Source organism: Myotis nattereri (genome assembly GCF_964212035.1).
Source record: "Myotis nattereri genome assembly, chromosome: 9".
Classification (NCBI taxonomy): Eukaryota; Metazoa; Chordata; class Mammalia; order Chiroptera; family Vespertilionidae; genus Myotis; species Myotis nattereri.
Window position 1 is genome coordinate 60,465,737 of NC_138084.1, and position 18,335 is coordinate 60,484,071.

The 18,335-nt window shown below is 48.2% G+C and overlaps 1 protein-coding gene across 2 annotated transcripts in view; it reads left to right on the forward strand.

Annotated features, from left to right (window-relative positions):
* Positions 1–1,456: 1,456 nt before the first annotated feature.
* PANX1 (pannexin 1) overlaps positions 1,457–18,335 on the forward strand; it is a gene marked incomplete at both ends in the record, with an annotated part of 66,665 nt that continues 49,786 nt past the window's right edge. For both annotated transcript variants that reach the window (XM_081099234.1, XM_081099235.1), the window contains one exon: positions 1,457–1,637. In XM_081099234.1, the coding sequence (XP_080955360.1) occupies positions 1,457–1,637 (181 nt within the window). The remainder of the gene's footprint in view (positions 1,638–18,335) is intronic.

Below are 18,335 nucleotides of genomic sequence, written 5' to 3' on the forward strand. Positions count from 1 at the left end.
CAGGGAGAGAAGAATTGCCAAATTTTCTATATTTAGGAGAGAGAAGCAAGAGAATTTGGAAGTTGGTTATGGCAGCTGGGAGAGAAGGAAGTGTTGGGCAGATGGGTGGGTGGTGATGCATTTAGCAAGATGCAGAAGACTGGAGTTCAGGCTGAGGGGAAGATGAGGATTGCGGTTCTGGCCATTATGAGTTTGAAGTCCAGTGAGCATCCAAGTGGAGAGTTGTGTGGGCCCTTGGGGGAGTGCTCAGAGGGCAGGCCAGGGTGGAGAAGTACATGTGGGAGTTGAGAACATATGGAAGAGGCTTGTGTGCATGGGCACCGCCACTACCTCTCCCCTCCCCCTCCACCCCCCACACATACAAAGCGGAGAAGGCAGTCCAGCCCGGCTCCAAGGAGACATCATGTTTAAAGGTCCTGTCTGCTCCCAATGCTGCTGATTAAAGCATCTCCTGTCTATTTTCTCAGCATCCACTTTCTGTAAGTAGTTCCGAATCTGCTTTACCCCAACATCCACTCATCCTCGGTCACCCCTCTGCGGGCTCCCAGCCCAAGGCTCCGACAAGGAACGCAGGAGAAGCTCCCCTGCGCAGCCGTCACATCAAGACTCACCACCGGTGCTCCCTGCCACTCGGAGCTCCTGGAACGGCCCAGGAGCTTCCCCCACACGCTCAGTCTACACCGCGCGATCGCCTTTGTTGCTCTCTGAAGCATTTGCAGCTCCTTTTGACCTGAATCATCAGGTGGAAATGTTGGGGGTGGGACGTAAAAGTGGGCCATTCTGTCCACCGCGTAAGGGGTTGCTTTTCAGAAATGTTTTCAAAACTTCCGGGTGCCCAGAAGTGGGAGGATGAGGATGGGAGGGGCGCGAGAAGGATCAGACTGAGGTCCTTCTCTGGAAGGGAAGATCTCTTTGGGGATGCAGATGCCGGGTCGCGGGATGCTGCCGTGCCCCTCCGCCCCGCGTCACCGCGGTTTCCGGAAACTCCACGCCCCCCGGTCCTCGGTCTCCCTCCTGGTTCCGGAAAAGCGCAGCCGAGCGGGCTGAGCGCGCTGGCCGGCCTGGAAGCAGCGTCCGCCGCCGGGCGGAGCGGAGGGGCCCGGCAAGAGCGAAGCGCTTTGTTTCCTGGTTGATTCCCGCGCCTCCGGGCAGCGGAGAGGCGCGGAGCCCCGGTGGCGCGCGCGTTGCGGGGACCTGCGCGGGCCGAGCGCGCGGGGGCGGGTCTGCGCGGCGGCGGCGGAGCGCGCAGAGCTCGTGCGTCCAGCAGAGGCGCCGGCAACCGCGCGCGCCGAGGCACAAAGGCTGGTGTGGAAGCCACTGGCGAGGCGGCAAAAGGAAAGCGAAAGCCTCGGCGGGGCCGGGGCCGGAGAGAAGGCGCCGCGCGGCGCTCCCAACACCAGCAGTTCCCGGGGCTGCCCTCCGGGGCCTGACGGGCCGAGCCCGGCGCGCCGCGGCCATGGCCATCGCCCACCTGGCCACCGAGTACGTGTTCTCGGACTTTTTGCTGAAGGAGCCCTCGGAGCCCAAGTTCAAGGGGCTGCGGCTGGAGCTGGCCGTGGACAAGATGGTCACGTACATCGCCGTGGGGCTGCCCCTGCTGCTCATCTCGCTGGCCTACGCGCAGGAGATCTCCATCGGTAGGGCCCGGGCGGGAGGGGCGTGGCGGGCGGAGCGGGCGGTGGGCCGCGCGGAGCCGGCATTCTGGGAGGTGCCGGGGCCCGAGACGTGATTCTACCCTGTGCCCCTGGCAGTGCTCACTGCTGAGCTGCGTGAACGTGGAGAAGAAAGGCAGCCCCGGTTTTCTGGTCTGAAGCATTCTTTGTCCACGGGGACTTCATTTGTGCCCCATGTGGACTCTGCTCGCATCCTCGCATCCTCACTCCTCAGTTGTGTCTGCTGCGCCCTGCTGATCCCGACTGTGGCCTCGTATTCAGTTCCACTCTTATGCCCGGCGCCCTGGCCACCAGAACAGCTGTCTCCCCGCCTTGTCCCTACACACATTCGTGTTGTCATCTCAGATTTTGTGCCAGAGAAGTCCCTGCGTGGCTGAACGTTGGCTATGGAGACAAGTGCTCCGTGAAAAGTTATTTTATCCCTTGATGTCTTATTTTAATTGATATTTACTGAAACTTTGGGGCTGCAGGATTGTGAATGATAGGACATACCTGTGGCTGGCAGGTAATAGACAGATACCAACATCCTCCACGTAGATGTTCTTATTATGAATGAGATGAACGAGTCCCCTTCATGTAAATTCTCACTTGATCATAATAATAGTTCTGTGAGACTCGAAAGTCTGGTGGTTTGGGCAGGATCACCTCAGCTCTTCTGGCTTTCAGCACAGGAGAGAGTGTTTGAGTCAACAGGAAAGCGTGTATGACGGACAGCTGGAGACAGTTGGGGGTGGGGGCGCAGAGGCTGGTGGAGCTGGACCTATGTGAGAGGTTGGGCCAGCCCTGAGCCTTGGAGCGTGGGTGGGATTTGGATAAGCAGAGGTGAGAGCTTTGCCAAGATGCTGAGATGGCAAAAAATGTTATCTGTTCCCGGAAGCGGGGAGACGGTGGCAGTTCTAGCCGAGGCAGGAGAATTAGTCAGGGTTCCTGGAATAGGAGAGTGATGGGAGCTTGAGTTACGTAGAACAGAGGTGTACAGACTTGATGGTTTTATAAGTACGAAGTTCTTATTTGAGCAAAGGATGGACCCGTTGAAAACAGCAATTAATAAATAATAGCCCGCCCTGACCGGTTTGGCTCAGTGGATAGAGCGTCGGCCTGCGGACTGAAGGGTCCCAGGTTCGATTCCGGCCAAGGGCATGTACCTTGGTTGCGGGCACATCGCCAGTAGGAGGTGTGTAGGAGGCAGCTGATCGGTGTTTCTCTCTCATTGATGTTTCTAGCTGTCTATCCCTCTCCCTTCCTCTCTGTAAAAAAATCAATAAAGTATATTTAAATATATATATATTAAAAAATAACAATAATAGCCTGATGGTGGCATATAGGGTCTGTGGAGGAGGGGAGAGTGGGGTTAGGGAGGCTGGGTGCCGCAAGATGGGGCATCAGTTGAGGTCTTGTGCATGTTATGGGGGCCAAGAGTGTAAGAGGATGGGAAGGAGTGCTTTCTGAGAGATGGAGGAGCGTCATGCAGCACTTGAGTACCTCATTTTTAGTAGGACACGAAGGGCAGAGACAGGTCAGAGTTGTGGAAAGGCTGCAGGCCTGGCTGAGGGGAGAGTAGTGTTTTTGTTGAAGGAAATAGTGCAGTGGTTCTCAACCTTCTGGCCTTTTAAATACAGTTCCTCATGTGACCCAACCATAGAATTATTTTTGTTGCTATTTCATAACTGTAATGTTGCTACTGTTATGAATCATAATATAAATATCTGATATGCAGGATGGTCTTAGGCGACCCCTGTGAAAGGGTCGTTCGACTGCCAAAGGGGTCGCGACCCACAGGTTGAGAACCGCTGAAATAGTGAATTGAGAGAAGAGTTGATTAGAAAAGGGTTATGATGCGTTTGATTTGGGCACGAAGTTGTTCAGCATCTCAGGAAGTTGCCAAATTCGCTGTGGAAAAATAAGTGTGCCGTTTTCCCTGTCTCTGGGTTGACATAGCCATGGGGTTCCTTCCCTTCCACCTTCCAGATGGCCGGCTGCTGAGGCTTCCAACAGGAAGGAAAACCACCGACTAGCATGGGTCCTGGAGATAGTCTCTCCCTGCAGCAAATGCTCCTTGAGTATGAGTACACCAGCTGTGGGCTGGACCCAGAGCTGGGCACTGAGGACCCAGGTGTAAAGGAGTCATGGTCGCTGTCATGGAGGAGCAACAGTCTTGGGCACCTGATGCCAGGAGGGAGGAGTTGGTTACCATCCTGGCCACATATTAGAGGGGCACCTAGGGTACCTGCACCAGTAATGCTGTAGACTCATCCACATTGATGGGTTGTCTGAGAGGCATTTAATTGGCATTGGTGGTGGGTTTGTGCAGCCAGGGCGTGGCCTTAGGCTGTTTGCATAGCAATGCTGGGTGTTGAGGGGACATGAAAGGAGTCTGAGGCATGGTCCTCTCTTTGCCCTGGAGGAGTTTACCATCCACTGGAACAGACATGCTGACAGGTAACATCATCCAGTTGTGCGTGATTCAGTGACAAGAGAGTGTAGAGCTCCAAGCACCAGGCAGGGGAAGGCTGGCCGGGACTTGGCTAAAGAGCTGCCGAGCAGACGGACTCCCATGTCTTCTCAAATGCTTCAGGACCCCCAAGGGCAGGACAGCCATATAGGATGAAGCCATCAGGACCAGGGAAGACCTGTCAAGCTCAGAGCACATCAGATAAAGCCAGAAGAAAGGCTCAGGAGAGAAGAGGAGAGGGACATACATTCGTACCTGGAGTTGGTACAGTGGGGTCATGTCCCGCAGCATGTTGTTTTATGCACGCTAAGCTTTTGTACAAAAACAAACAAAGCAATAAAGGAGAACAACAACAACCACAAGAGAGAGGAGTAGTTTAAATGAGGCAGGCGCTCTTGCACACCCCTTTGGGGAATGAGCACTGGCCCAGAGTGTGAAATAGGCCTGCAGACTTTAAACATGGCTTCATCCTCCCTCTCATGAGAGGTGCACCCTGCCTCCCTGGTGCCTGGGGTAGCCTTTCGTTGTCGTACACTGTGCATTGCATTACAACCTGTCCCTGTGGCTGCCTCATCTACAAGGTACTTCATTTGTCTTCTGTTGGTCCTTGAAGCTGGCCAGTGGGGAGAGGGGGCTGTTAAAGGTTAGAGAGAGAATGGCCTCATATGATAAAACATACTGGGTGTCACATTAAAGGCTGCTTCTCAGCCTTTGGCCCATTTTCTCACTAGTTCAGTTCACAGGGTTCCTTTCAGAAAAGAGGGACAGAACCTGCCCAGGCCTTAGAGACCAGTGGGCAGAGCAGCAAGCGGACCTTTAGGCTCTGCTGGGTGCCCGCATGGTGGCTGCAGGTGAGTCCACTCCATGGAGATTCTGGCCCCTCCGCCTCCCACAGCAGCTCACACAGGCCTAGAGTGGAGGCTGCAGGGAGACAGTTCTGTGCCACAAAGGGACCCTCATTTCTAACACAGCTGTCCCCAGATGCCTCTAGAGGGGCAGCACGTTTCACCCGGGGGTGGGGGAGATTTAGGAAATAGCTGGGTGACAACTCTGTGTAGAACCCTATATAATAAAAGCCTAATATGCTAAGTGTCCAACCGTTTGTTTGACCAACCATTTGACCAGTCGCTGTGATGCACACGGACCACCAGGGGGCAGATGCTCTGACCGATAGGTTAGCTTGCTCCTGGGGTCCAGCTGATCTGGACTGGGCAAGACAGGCTGGACATGCTCTGGAGCCCTCCTGCGGTCCCTCCCCAGCCCTGATCGTACACCGGTGTGAGGGGCCCCACCGGTGCACGAACCTGTGCACAGGGCCTCTAGCACAAGCATAACTGGACTGTGTGGCCTTCAAGCTCTGAAATTCCAGCAGTATTTATCCAAACTATTGGAGAAACGAATTCCCTGAGTGTGCGGCTACCTTTCAGTAGACCGGACTCTGAACGGGGTTCATGTTCTTGGGGACTTTTGAGAAGGTTTGTAGTGCAGGCCTCCTCAGGGCTGCTTTGATTCTCTGGGGTCCTAACCTGGTGTGTTCGGAGATCCTAGGAAAGGGATGCTTGTTGCTGAGCAGTGGAGGCAGCCAGTGCACCCTGGGAAAGGGAGTCCGGTCTGCCCAGGGAGCTGTCTCTTCCTGCTGCCCTCCCAGCGGGCGGCCACAATTCTGGACAGCAGGATTTGGTCCCTTTGGGTTAGCTATGCTCTGCTGCTGTCATTATAGGCAGGCGCTGGGCCAACCTCAGAGAGCCAAAGGACAGATATAACTGCAGCTGCTTCAGATCCTCCGGGTTTGGTTACCGTTTCTCTTGTGCTTTCTCCATCTGAGTCAGCAGCCAGGTGGCTTAAGTCATCCGCTCTGTTGCGCCCGAATTTAGGCCCATCTTTGGGAACATGTTTAGGCTTCTTTTCAGCATGTACTGGACGGTAAAGCTGGTTGATTTTTTTCAGGGCACCTGTAAGAATGGGCTAATATTTAGGGTCTCAGAGCATAGCCCCCGTAACAGCACACTCTCAATTCATACTTAAAGCCAAAGAGCCCAGAGAGCCGCCTGGCCCCTTCCAGAAGGATACCTGCTGTCCAGAGAGGCTGCTGAGGTGCGTGTGGATCTCTTTGTTGACTTTTTGTTGTATTTTTATTGTATAAATAGTACCTACATATTGCGTAAAAATAGGCTCATGCCAAAGGAGTCATAAACTTCCTTCATCACATGCTAGAGGTGACCACTGTGTAGAGACCTGTGCAGCCTTCATGTCCCCTTTGTCTGCATTAATAAAACCTGTACACGTTTGTTTGTTTTTTTAAAGCAAATTGAGTTATATTTGCATTTTCTCACTTAATATTAGTGGCTTGCATTTTCTCACTTAATATTTTGGATAGCATTCTGTGTCAGTGCATAAGGGTCACCTCACTATTTTTTAATAGTCAGGCAGCATAATCTATAGCCTAGTATATTCTTATCATAATTCTTCTAAGAACTTCACCAGTGAGGTACATGTAGGTTCTTTCAAAATGTCTACTGTTACAAATGAAGCTTGTGTGTGTGTGTGTAAATCTTTGTAAAAGTTCCCTCCTCCCAACATTGAAAGGGAAAGGGGAGAGCAGCATCATTTCCCTGAAGGATAAAATCGTCTTCCAGGATAGTTTGCATTCCCGAGTTCCTATTTCAAGTAAGTAGGAAAAAATGCTGCCTTGTATACTCCCCACCTCTCACTCCTGCTAAAGGCGACTCTATCAGAAGGTTGGAGGAGGAGTTTTGATGTACTCCTGGTTTTAAGAAAGTAAAATTACAACTTTTGGTGGATTCCCTGGTGTGTTCCCAGAGCACACTGTCAATTTCCTTCCTGACACTGAAGTTGCAGTTAGGTAATTATTTGTATTATTTGTTGAATAGTGTTTCCCCACCAGACTGTACTTTCATTAGGGACACCTGTCCTCTATTGGGCTCACTGCTCTTTCCATAGCTTTTAGCAGAAAACTGATACATAGTAGACATTCAATAGAGGGTGTAAATGAAAAGAATTATCAGGAGTGTCAGTAGCATTTTGGGATTTTCTATAAAGTGTGATTAATAGAGCAAGGAATATGAATTGATAGATAATAGCAAACATTTAGTAATGATGAGATCAATTTAAAAATATATTAGAACTTACCCAATAGCATTTGTTCTGTTTCAGTACATACTGTTACCTGACTTTAAAAGACCCAGTGAGCCTGGCTGATGTGGTTTAGTAATTGAGCATGAGGTCACAGGAGGTCACAGTTCGATTCCCAGTCGGGCATGCAGGTGGCAGCTGATCAATGATTCTCTCTCATCATGGATGTTTCTTCTATCTCTCTTTTCCTTCCTCTCTCTGAAATAAATTTTAAAAATACACATAAAAATACCTTAAAAAAACCCAGTGAATTACAAGGTCCATCTATATATATAGAAGCCTAAGTGACTGTTATGACTGAATGACCGGTAAACTAGTTGTTATAATGTGCACTGACCACCAGGGGGCAGATGCTCAATGCAGGAGCTGACCCCTGGTGGTCAGTGCACTCCCACAGCCAACCTCTCCCCTAGGCCCCAATTGGGGGGGCTGGCTGGCCAACCTCCTGGGGTCCCTCCCCCCTGCTGGCCAGTCTCCCAATAGGCCAGTCTTCCAATAGGCCTCCATCACCAGCCAGGCCGAGGGACCCCAACCATGCATAAATACCAGGCCTCTAGTATTTAATGATTTGCTTCTCCCTTTTTCTGTCACCCCACCCTACCATCTCAAGAAAATAGGAAGAAAAGAAGATGAGGCTGTGAAAAATATTGTTATTTCAAAATAGTTGGAATTCCCATCTGCAGCAAAAACCAAACATATGTCTCAGAACCTTTGCAGAAGCTAGGTTTGGATTAGTGACATCCTTTCAAAAAACCATGCCAACTCCATCCTTCCCTGCAGATTGCGTCCTTGGACCACTTTCTTCTCAAACCCCTGACTGCGGCAGTAAGAGTTTGGGCTGAGTGGAGAAGGGGAGGCGTTTGGGAGCACTGGGCCTGGTGAAGCGAGGTGGGCACAACTGTCTGCCTGGGGTTACTGAGGGCAGCAGAGGGAATTTCCCAGAGACTTTTAATTTGACAAATGTCTGTGTCTTTGTGGTCAAGATCAGACAGTAAGAAGAAATTAAATTAAAGCCCTGCTTTTTTTTTTTTTTTTTGACACACCCCAATTTTGGTCTCTACCTCAGAGGTAACTACTGTTTTTGTTTTGTTTTGTGTGTGTGTGTGTGTGTGTGTGTGTGTGTGTTTCCTTTTACACTGCTCTATGTTCCTAAGGAAAAATTTGATTTTATTAGCGCTTACCATTATTAAATTTTTAACAAGTATTCTGCCATGTATTAAAAATTTGCAATTTGTTCATTTGCTGTAACATGTCCTGGAGATATTTTCATGTCAGTGTGTTTAAATCTGCCTCATTTTGTTGAGATGTGGCATAATCTTCCATAGCATGACTATGGAGAATTTAACCATTCCGCTACAGGACATGCAGGTTCATGCCACTTTTTCTCACTGCACACATGGGTCAGTGAGCATCCCCAGATGTGCTTCCTCATTGGGAATGTGGTGGGTCTCAAAACTTTTTGTTCTCAGGAGCATGGGACACTCTTAAACTTTATTGGAGATTCCAAAGAGCTTTTGTTTGTGTGCTCTATCTGCAGGTATCAATCGTATTAGAAATTAAAACTGAGAAATATTTACTTTTTTCATTCATTTGAAATAAGCCTTCTTACATATTAACATATATATTTTTATGAAAAAATAACTTCAAAACTAAGACTTAGTAAGAAGAGTGACATTGTTTTCCAATTTCACAGATCTCCTTAACGTTTAGCTTAATAAAAGACCACTGCCTTCTCCTATTTGCTTCTCATTCATTTTGTGGCGATAACCCATGTCAGCAGCCTCTGGAAACTCCCCTGTATGCACTAATGAGAGAATAAGGATAAGAAGGCAAATAACAACCCCGTATTATGGTGGAAATAGATTTAAGGTGATGAACCTCCTGAAAGAGTCTGTGGTTCCAGAGCACACTTTGAGAGCCATTACTCTGGGGTCAAACTTGAGGGTGAAGTTTACAGTTAGAGGGTCAACAGGTGTGCACATTTCAGCTTAAAAGGTGCTTCTCATTGCCCTCCGGAATACCAGTTCACACCGCTGTCAGCAGTCAGCATCATTGTTATGATGGAAATCATATCTCACTGTTTCAGCTGACAGTTCTGGGCTCCTGAGGTAACAGCAGTGTTCTGGGGCTGCTCTTTCTCTCCAGGCTACTTACTAGTGCCCTGGTCTGGGCGGTTTGATCCCAGAGAGACTGTCAGGTCTTAACTGGTTACCATTAATTTATGAAATATACCTCTGCCCAAGTATATCTTAATTACCTCTTTTCACCTTTTTTTAAAACTAAAGGTTAAAAAACGTTTCATCCAGAGCCCTCTGTTTCCTATTTAAACTGAGTCAACTAGCAAAACCAGCAAATACCATTTGTTAAGAAATGTAAAGATACCTTTTAAAAAAATCTTTTTTTTTAAATGTTACCATGTGGCCTGGCCAGTGTGGCTCGGTGGTTGAGCGTCGACCTGTGAACCAGGAGGTCATGGTTCGATTCCTGGTAAGGGCATATGCCCAGCTTGTGGGCTCAATCCCGTGTTGGGTGTTTAGGAGGCAGCCGATCAATGATTCTCTCATCATTTATGTTTCTCTTTCTTCTTCTCCCTCCCTCTCTGAAATCAATAAAAACATATATTAACAAATAGATAGATAGATAGATAGATAGATAAATGTTAACATCTGGTTCACATCTCATGATGGAATGTAAGGGTTGTCAAAGTTTTCAAAAAGCCTGGTCGCTCCTGTGGACAGTTTACTTTCAGAGAGTTCTTGCTCAGCTCTACCCGGGCTTGCTGAGTTTCACCTTTCCTCTCTGACAGCACTAGGCTTTCTTTTGCAAAGAGGTAATGATACCTATTAAGTGGGATAATATATGGAAATGGACCCGACACATGGTTCGTAGCCCATACATGCTGGCGACGCTGAAACTAGTATGCACTGAGCTTCTGCAGCCTGAAGGAATATGGTGAGCAGCCACCCAAGCTGTGACAGAGACCTCAGGCTTCTCTGCGGTTCTCACTCAGATTCAGGAGTTCTTCCCGTGGGCACTTGGAGGCTCAGCCAGGTTGAGTCTGGGTGATGATTACTGTGACTTGCCTCCCTTCCTCTCTCCAGGGTCCCTTAGAGGGAGGAGCATCCAGGGGCTGATGGTCTTGACACTCTTCTTCTTAAGGCTTTATTCCTTTTAAGTCTCTAAACACCCTAAGCCTTCATGTTATTAGTGTGTTTTCTTTGTTGCACACATTGAAGTGAAAACCAGAACAGAAAAATACGCACTTGGAAGAATTATAGGAACACTCTAAGGACACTATTAGTCCTGTGGAACAGCTGTGTGGAGCATGTGTGAGCAGAAGGCATCTCACCTTAGAATCAGCTTCGTCCCTTTTAACATGCGGACACGGGACTAAAATTAAGTTATTAGATGCTCTCCAGTAGCCTGCATTCTGGTAGACTGCTTCATGCCCCGTCTTACTGTGATGGCTCTTGTTCACCTTTGGTCTCCATTCACTCCTGTCCTCATTCATTTGGCACTTGCTCCATGAGCGCTGTGCTGTGCACCAGGCCCCATCAGTGAGGAAGGCAGACATGGTCCTGGGAGCTTGCACCCTGGCAGGAGAGGTGGCTTCCCAATATTGTAGAGTTCTGGCTGTAAGTGCTTTGGAACAAGCACCGTGGCAGGAGGCTTGTCCGGTCAGAGGCGCTGGGGTGGCTTTCTGAGGAAGCAGCATTTGGGCTGAGTTTATCCATCAGCATCTGAGAAGCCTTGGATGTGGTTTCTTGGAGAAACAGAACAGGATTGGTGTTACGGGGACCTGTTGGGAACGGGGAAGAGCGAATGGTAGAAAGCAAACATGTCAAACTTGTGGCCCGTGGGCCACATGCCTCGTGTAGTTAGCCTGTGTTAGCCTTTGAGTTTGACATGTTTGGTATAAAGAGATTGGAGAGATGGGCAGGGGTCCGATCATGGAGGTCCCTGTGGGATTTGGATTTTAGGATTTATCCAGAGCAGACAGAGGGCTTTTGGTATAAGCGACATAATCAGATATGCATTTTAAAATCTCACCCCAGACACTTTGACAATGGATTGGAGATGTGGGGAGATTACGGAGGGGTTATTGCAGTTAATTTCAGGCTTATTAACTCTGTGCACTTTTTTTTTCTTTTCTTTTTTTATTAAATCTTTACTGTTCAGATTATTACATTTGTTCCTCTTTTTTTCCCCCCATAACTCCCCTCCTTCCAGTTCCCACCTCACCCTCCGCCCTCACTCCCCACCCACTGTCCTCATCCATAGGTGCACGATTTTTGTCCAGTCTCTTCCCACATCTCCCACACCCTTTTCCCCCCCAAGAATAGTCAGTCCATTCCCTTTCTATGTCCCTGATTCTATTATAATCACCAGTTCATTCTGTTCATCAGATTATTTATTCACTTGATTCTTAGATTCACTTGTTGATAGATGTGTATTTGTTGTTCATAATTAGTATCTTTACCTTTTTCTTCTTCTTCCTCTTCTTAAAGGATACCTTTCAGCATTTCATATAATACTGGTTTGGTGGTGATGAACTCCTTTAGCTTTTCCTTATCTGTGAAGCACTTTATCTGACCTTCAATTCTGAATGATAGCTTTGCTGGATAAAGTAATCTTGGTTGTAGGTTCTTGGCATTCATCACTTTGAATATTTCTTGCCACTCCCTTCTGGCCTCCAAGGTTTCTGTTGAGAAATCAGCTTACAGTCGTATGGGTATTCCCTTGTAGGTAGCTGAGTTTCTTGCTGCTTTTAAGATTCTCTCTTTGTCTTTTGCTCTTGGCATTTTAATTATGATGCGTCTTGGTGTAGTCCTCTTTGGATTCCTTTTGTTTGGGGTTCTCTGCGCTTCCTGGACTTGTAAGGCTATTTCTTTCACCAGGTGGGGGAAGTTTTCTGTCATTATTTCTTCAAATAGGTTTTCAATATCTTGCTCTCTCTCATCTTCTGGCACCCCTATAATTCTGATGTTGGTACGCTTGAAGCTGTCCCAGAGGCTCCTTACACTATCTTCGTATTTTCGGATTCTTTTTTCATTTTGCTTTTCTGGTTGGGTGTTTTTTGCTTCTTCGCATTTCAAATCTTTGACTTGATTCTTGCGCTCCTCTGGTCTGCTGTTGGGAGTCTGTATAGTATTCTTTATTTCAGTCAGTGTATGCTTAATTTCTAGTTGGTTCTTTATCATAACATCAAGGGTCTCATTAGATTTCCTGTAGATCTCATTAAGTTTATCGGCGGCTTCTAGACAGTTCTTGAGAGACCTTAAAAGTGTGGTTCTGAACTCAATATCCTCCATTGACAATTTTGTCCTGTTTCTTTGTCTCCGCATTTTTTATGCTTTCTTGGTGCACGCCCTAGTGGTCTTTGTGCGCAGTCTTGTTGTAGTTAAGCCTTGATTGTTGTAGTTAATACTGGGGGGATTTGACCTCCAGGCCAACTGGCTGTGAGAGTCAGCTGTGTCTGCAGTGGGAAAACTTCTGTCCTCTAGGGAGGTGCTAATCTAGCCTTTGCCTGAGGCTATCTGGCAAATTGCTCTGTGCAGGGCTTGGCATTAGGAACGACTGCCTAAGTGCAAGGTGAGTAGCAACATTTCCCTCAGGACCAACCCCTCCAACTGTTCACCTCCAGGGCCCAGGTCAGGCCCCTGGAGCTGCAGCTTTGCCCGGCCCCTCAACAGACAGGGCTTCCTGCTCTGCCAGATGATGAAAGCCAACTATGAGACCCACCTAGGACCTGGCTCCCACACTGGACCTGGCTCATTCCCGCCAGACACACCTTCTTCCTCAGCATCCACTGTCCCGGCAGGTCTCACGGGATCAACAGGGCGGGCGGAGCAAGCAGTTATGGCTGCTCTCAGTCCCATCCCCCCAGGCTCAGCCTCTCAGAGTCCCAGCAACTGCTGCAAACCTCGGAGAGAAAGCTGCCCTCGTGTTCTGACCAATGCCAGAGAGTCCCGCTTCTCCCGTTTGAGTCTGGGTTCCCAGAGACTCGCCCGGAACTGGAGCTCAGGGCCTGAGCCTCCCTCCCGATTGAAAACGACAACCGCACCCTCAGCCACCAGCCCACTCCGCGCCCACCTCCGTACCTTTGTATTTTCCGCACTGCGCCTCCTCTGGCTCTCGGTATGCTGTTCTCTTTCCTTCTAGTTGAAGAATTTCCCCTCAGCCAGCTTTCCTGTGGTTCTGGGTGATGTCCGTTCCGTCTTTTAGTTGTATTTTTGAAGTGGTTGTGCGAGGCAGCATTCTCCGGTATTTACCTATGCCACCATCTTGGTTCTCCAACTCTGTGCACTTTGAGGACAGGACTGTCATATATATTTTGGTCTGCACCATGGTACTTCGTATGCGGCAAGTATTTCATCAGAGTTTATCAGGAGCTGTTGTGGGGATGCCTGGTGCCTCCCGTTTGTCCCAGGATGCTCGAGCTGACTTGGGAAGGACCCGTGCTGGTCACATCCAGCAGCTCTGCTCTGGGGCTCCATGGACACTGCTGAAGCCTGGCCTGGCACAGTGGACACTGAGGAAGAAGGTGTGTCTGGCGGGAATGAGCCAGGTCCAGTGTGGGAGCCAGGTCCTAGGTGGGTCTCATAGTTGGCTTTCATCATCTGGCAGAGCAGGAAGCCCTGTCTGTTGAGGGGCCGGGCAAAGCTGCAGCTCCAGGGGCCTGACTTGGGCCCTGGAGGTGAACAGTTGAGGGGTTGGTCCTGAGGGAAATGTTGCTACTCACCTTGCACTTAGGCAGTTGTTCCTAATGCCTTCCTCCCTCCTTCCTTAGGACCAACATTAACAGCTACTCTGTGAGTGAGTGAGTGTGTGTGTGTGTGTGTGTGTGTGTAAGACTTTTTTAGAGCAGTTTTAGGTTCACAGCAAAATTGAGGGGAAGCTACATAGATTTGCCATATAATCCCTGCCCCCACACATGCATAGCCTTCTCCATGATCAACATCCCCCACCAGAGTCGTACATTCTGTGGGTTTGGAAAAAAGCATAATGACATGTATCCATCATTTGGTGTCAGAGTATTTTCACTGCCCTGTGCTCTGCCTATTCACCCCACCCTGGAGGGGGTGCCTGGTCTGTTAGAGTCACGGCCAGCCCGACCCCCAGTTCAGCACATCATCAGGACCAGGGCTGCAAGGATTGCAGACCCGGGGACATTAAACCACAGCTCCCCTGCCACCACGCCACCACCCCCACAAACCACCCCTGCCACGCCCTGCCAGGCTGTCCTTGCCATTATTACAGAATCCAGTAGGACTTCCCAGCATGTTGTCCCAGGGCGTCCTTTATCTAATCCCAGCTGGACTCTGTTCCAGACGCAAAGTCTGCTTCCTTCATAACATGCTGTCACTCTAAAGTTCCAAGTCTTTACTTGTGCTATTTGCCTATCCTGGGTGCTTTCCTCCCTTCGAATATGAACATCCACCCTGGCTCAGCCATTACCCCCAGATAATTTTTTTTGTCCATAACATTAGTGGTTCATTTCTTGGCTTCCACTGGACTGTAAGCTCTCGGAGGACAGGGACCCTGCCTTCTTTCTCTTGAATTCCCCATTTCCCGTGAGGTACCATGCACATAGGAGATACCCAGTGAATACCATTGGGGTTGAGTTCAACACCACTGAGTTCTGAGTGCGTCAGGTAGGACATCTGTGCTTTTTTGGTACCATAATAGAGACAGAAAAAAACAGAGCCCTTGGGGAGGGCCGGGTCCTTGGGTCCCTCTGGTAAGCTGCTGGCACAGAGGTCCTATGGCCTTAAATACCAGCTCTGATGATCACGTGAAACCCTGATGGTCACTTTAGAATGTCTTTGTGTTTGCACGACCAGTCTAAATAATGGGAACAGTCATTTGAAGTTCTTTTCACTTTATTGGAGTCACTAATCATCGACTCAGTACTGAATTTAGATGCTCAAGGCCTCCTCCTACAAAATAGGGTTTCTTTGTTGCAGGAACTACAAAAGCTAGCTGTTAAAAGTGTCAGAGAAAGAACATTCAGCCTAAGAAAAAGTCTTATAAGAGTGTATTTGAGCCAAAATGATGACAGTTGCTGAGAAGCAAAATCTCTATTGAATGAGAAAAATGCTCCCGAGAATGGCAATTTTACCGCTTATTTTATACACTTTAATCAAAGGAGGAGAGATAAGAGGGGGGGGTGGGGAATACATGAAACCCATTGGTGATATATTAGGGAAACGAGAGAAAGCAAAGAGGGGAACTCGCTGAGACTAGATAAAAAGTAAAGTGGGAAAACATACTTCTTTGATACTGGTGAGTACAGGATAGTTAATGATTAATATTTACAGCACAGAGATGGCATTTAGGCAATAAGATAACAACGAAGGAGTTTGTGGTCTCCCGCTGTGGTGGGAGACTGTGCCTTTGGGATCTGGAGAAGGAGATTACTCTGACATTCCAAAGGTATATTATCTTAAATGCAAAGAGACAGTAGGTAGACATGCTCAATTAAGATAAAGATTGACCTTTGTCAAGGAAGATACTGGCCTATGCCGTGACTACCTGCCATTACTGGCATTTAGTTGGGGAATTTTTATGTTGAGACCATCCTATGAGGTTACTTTCAGTCTCTGTGTTTGTAACACCCACCATTCAGGCCTCTCTTGAGTTTGTCAGCTTTAGCATGTGGCCCCTTTTTGTCACAAAAGGCATCTTTGAGGGAGAGATGATACAAAAGACTTTGAAGAAAGTTGGGTCTAGTTTCAGGCTGTGGCCCCATTAAATCTAAGATCCTAGCTATCCAAGGCCCACTGTGTGTTCAAGAGTTGTAGAAGATAAGAAAAGTAAACCAGTAAGTGCAGGTGAAATTGGAATAATTATAGTGCACTAAGAAAATAATACGGGAGCCCTGTCTCATGTGGCTCAGTTGGTTGGATTGTCGTCCTTACACCAAAAGGTCATAGGTTCAATTCCCAGTCAGGGTACATACCAAGTTGCAGGTTTGATTCCCCAATTGGGGTGTGTCGGGGAGGCAACCAATAGATGTTTCTTTTTCACATTGATGTTTCTCTTCCCCTCCCTCCCTCCCTCCCTTTCTCCCTCCCTCTCTAAAATCAATGGAAACATATCATCAGGTGAGGATTTTTAAAAAAGAAAATAATACAGGATGTGACAAAGGAACCCTATATCTTTGTATCTCCAATGCTCATCATAGTATCTGTCACATAGAAATAAAATAATAGCTACCACTGCCCTAGCTGGTTTGGCTCAGTGGATAGAGCATTGGCCTGCAGACTGAAGGGTCCCAGGTTCATTTCCTGTCAAGGGCACATGCCCGGGTTGCAGGCTTGTTCCCCAGTAAGGGGCATGCAGGAGGCAGCCGATCGATGATTCTCTCTCTTCATTGATGTTTCTCTCCCTCTTTCCCTCTCCCTTCTTCTCTGAAATTAATAACAAAATATTTTTAAGTAATTAAAAAAATAATAGCTACCACGGATTGAGTTCTTACTGTGTGCTGACACGGTGGCCAACATTTCTTTTAATCCTTATAGGAATTCTATGAAGTTTTACAAATGAGCAAATTAGGTTCAAAGAGGCTAAGTAACTTGCTAGCAAGTGAAAGGGAAAACCCAATGCCTATTGGCTATAATGGGATCTTTTAAAAACAATAATCAGGAATAAAAATTCCAGAGCCTCTTTTTATAGATGACCTAATTTTTTTCCTTTAGGCTGAAGTTCCTTCCCCATATCTAACTGGACTTTTATGGTTTTTTTTTCACACAGATTAGGCTTCTATGTCAGTGAAGATCACCTGGACAGTAATTTTTTCTAAGCCTTTTTATACTTAAACATGTCTATTAGTTGCCCCTTGGCATTAGACGATTTAATTTTTTTCTTAAGGTTCCCCCCTCCCCCTTTGCGGGGGGCAACATCCAATATCTCATGTGCGTTTTGGGATGTGCCCAGCTTCCCGCTTCCCCTCTTACAATGTAGAAACTAAGACCAATGGTGGAAGTATGACCAGTCTGGAGTTGCCGCAAGGACCTATTTCCCAGCTCGCACATGTCAGATTCCTGCTGTGACATTTTTTTTTTTTTTTAATATATTTTATTGATTTTTTACAGAGAGGAAGGGAGAGAGATAGAGAGTTAGAAACATCGATGAGAGAGAAACATCGACCAGCTGCCTCCTGCACATCCCCCACTGGGGATATGCCCGCAACCCAGGCACATGCCCTTGACCGGAATCGAACCCGGGACCCCTCAGTCCGCAGGCCGACGCTCTATCCACTGAGCCAAACCGGTCTCGGCGACATTTTTGATGATGTAGTTTATTCTCTCTGGTTCTTTTCTTCATGGGCCCAGCCTCCCCCCTACTGGGTGAACTAAGTCCATGCCTGCAGTCCCGGCCACCCTGCCAACAGTCTGTCTGCCTCCACACAGAACAGCACTAGCTGCTCTGGGTTAGGTCTTCACACACCAGCCAGGGACCACATGGGGCTGCCCTTGTTGGCTCTGTGGTTTTTGATGACACTTTTATGAAAGTGAACTTGGGGCCTAGAGCTCAGGACCAGGCTTCTGAGGAGATTGAGGCTGGCCCTCTCCTGCTGCTTCGTGTGTTACTGACAGGCCTTGCATTCCACAGTGCCTGTCCTTCTCCACTCCGCCCTGCCTCCATGCCCTGTCACTCATTCCCAGGGCATCATCACACTGGGGAAAGAGTAGGGCCACACACGTGAGATTGTATCGCACCTATACCAAATGTTATCTGTCCGACTTTGGGAGTTAATCTCTCTGAACCTCTATTTCCTCATCTGACAAATGGGGCTAAATATGATGACTGGTGCTCTGACGGGTTCTTCTAGTGGACTGAGTGAAAGCATCTAACTAATTCCTATCCAGTCGTAGTAGTTAGTAAATGACAAGTGTTCTCCTTCAGCCGGTGATTCTGTGATGGGAAGTAACTTCTGTTACCAGCACATAGGGCAGGGATGAGGAACGTCTGGCCCTTGGGCCCGTATAAGGCCCGTGAAATCATTTGGTCAGGCCCTGCCAAGGCATTAGGGGTGAGTTCATTAAATGTTT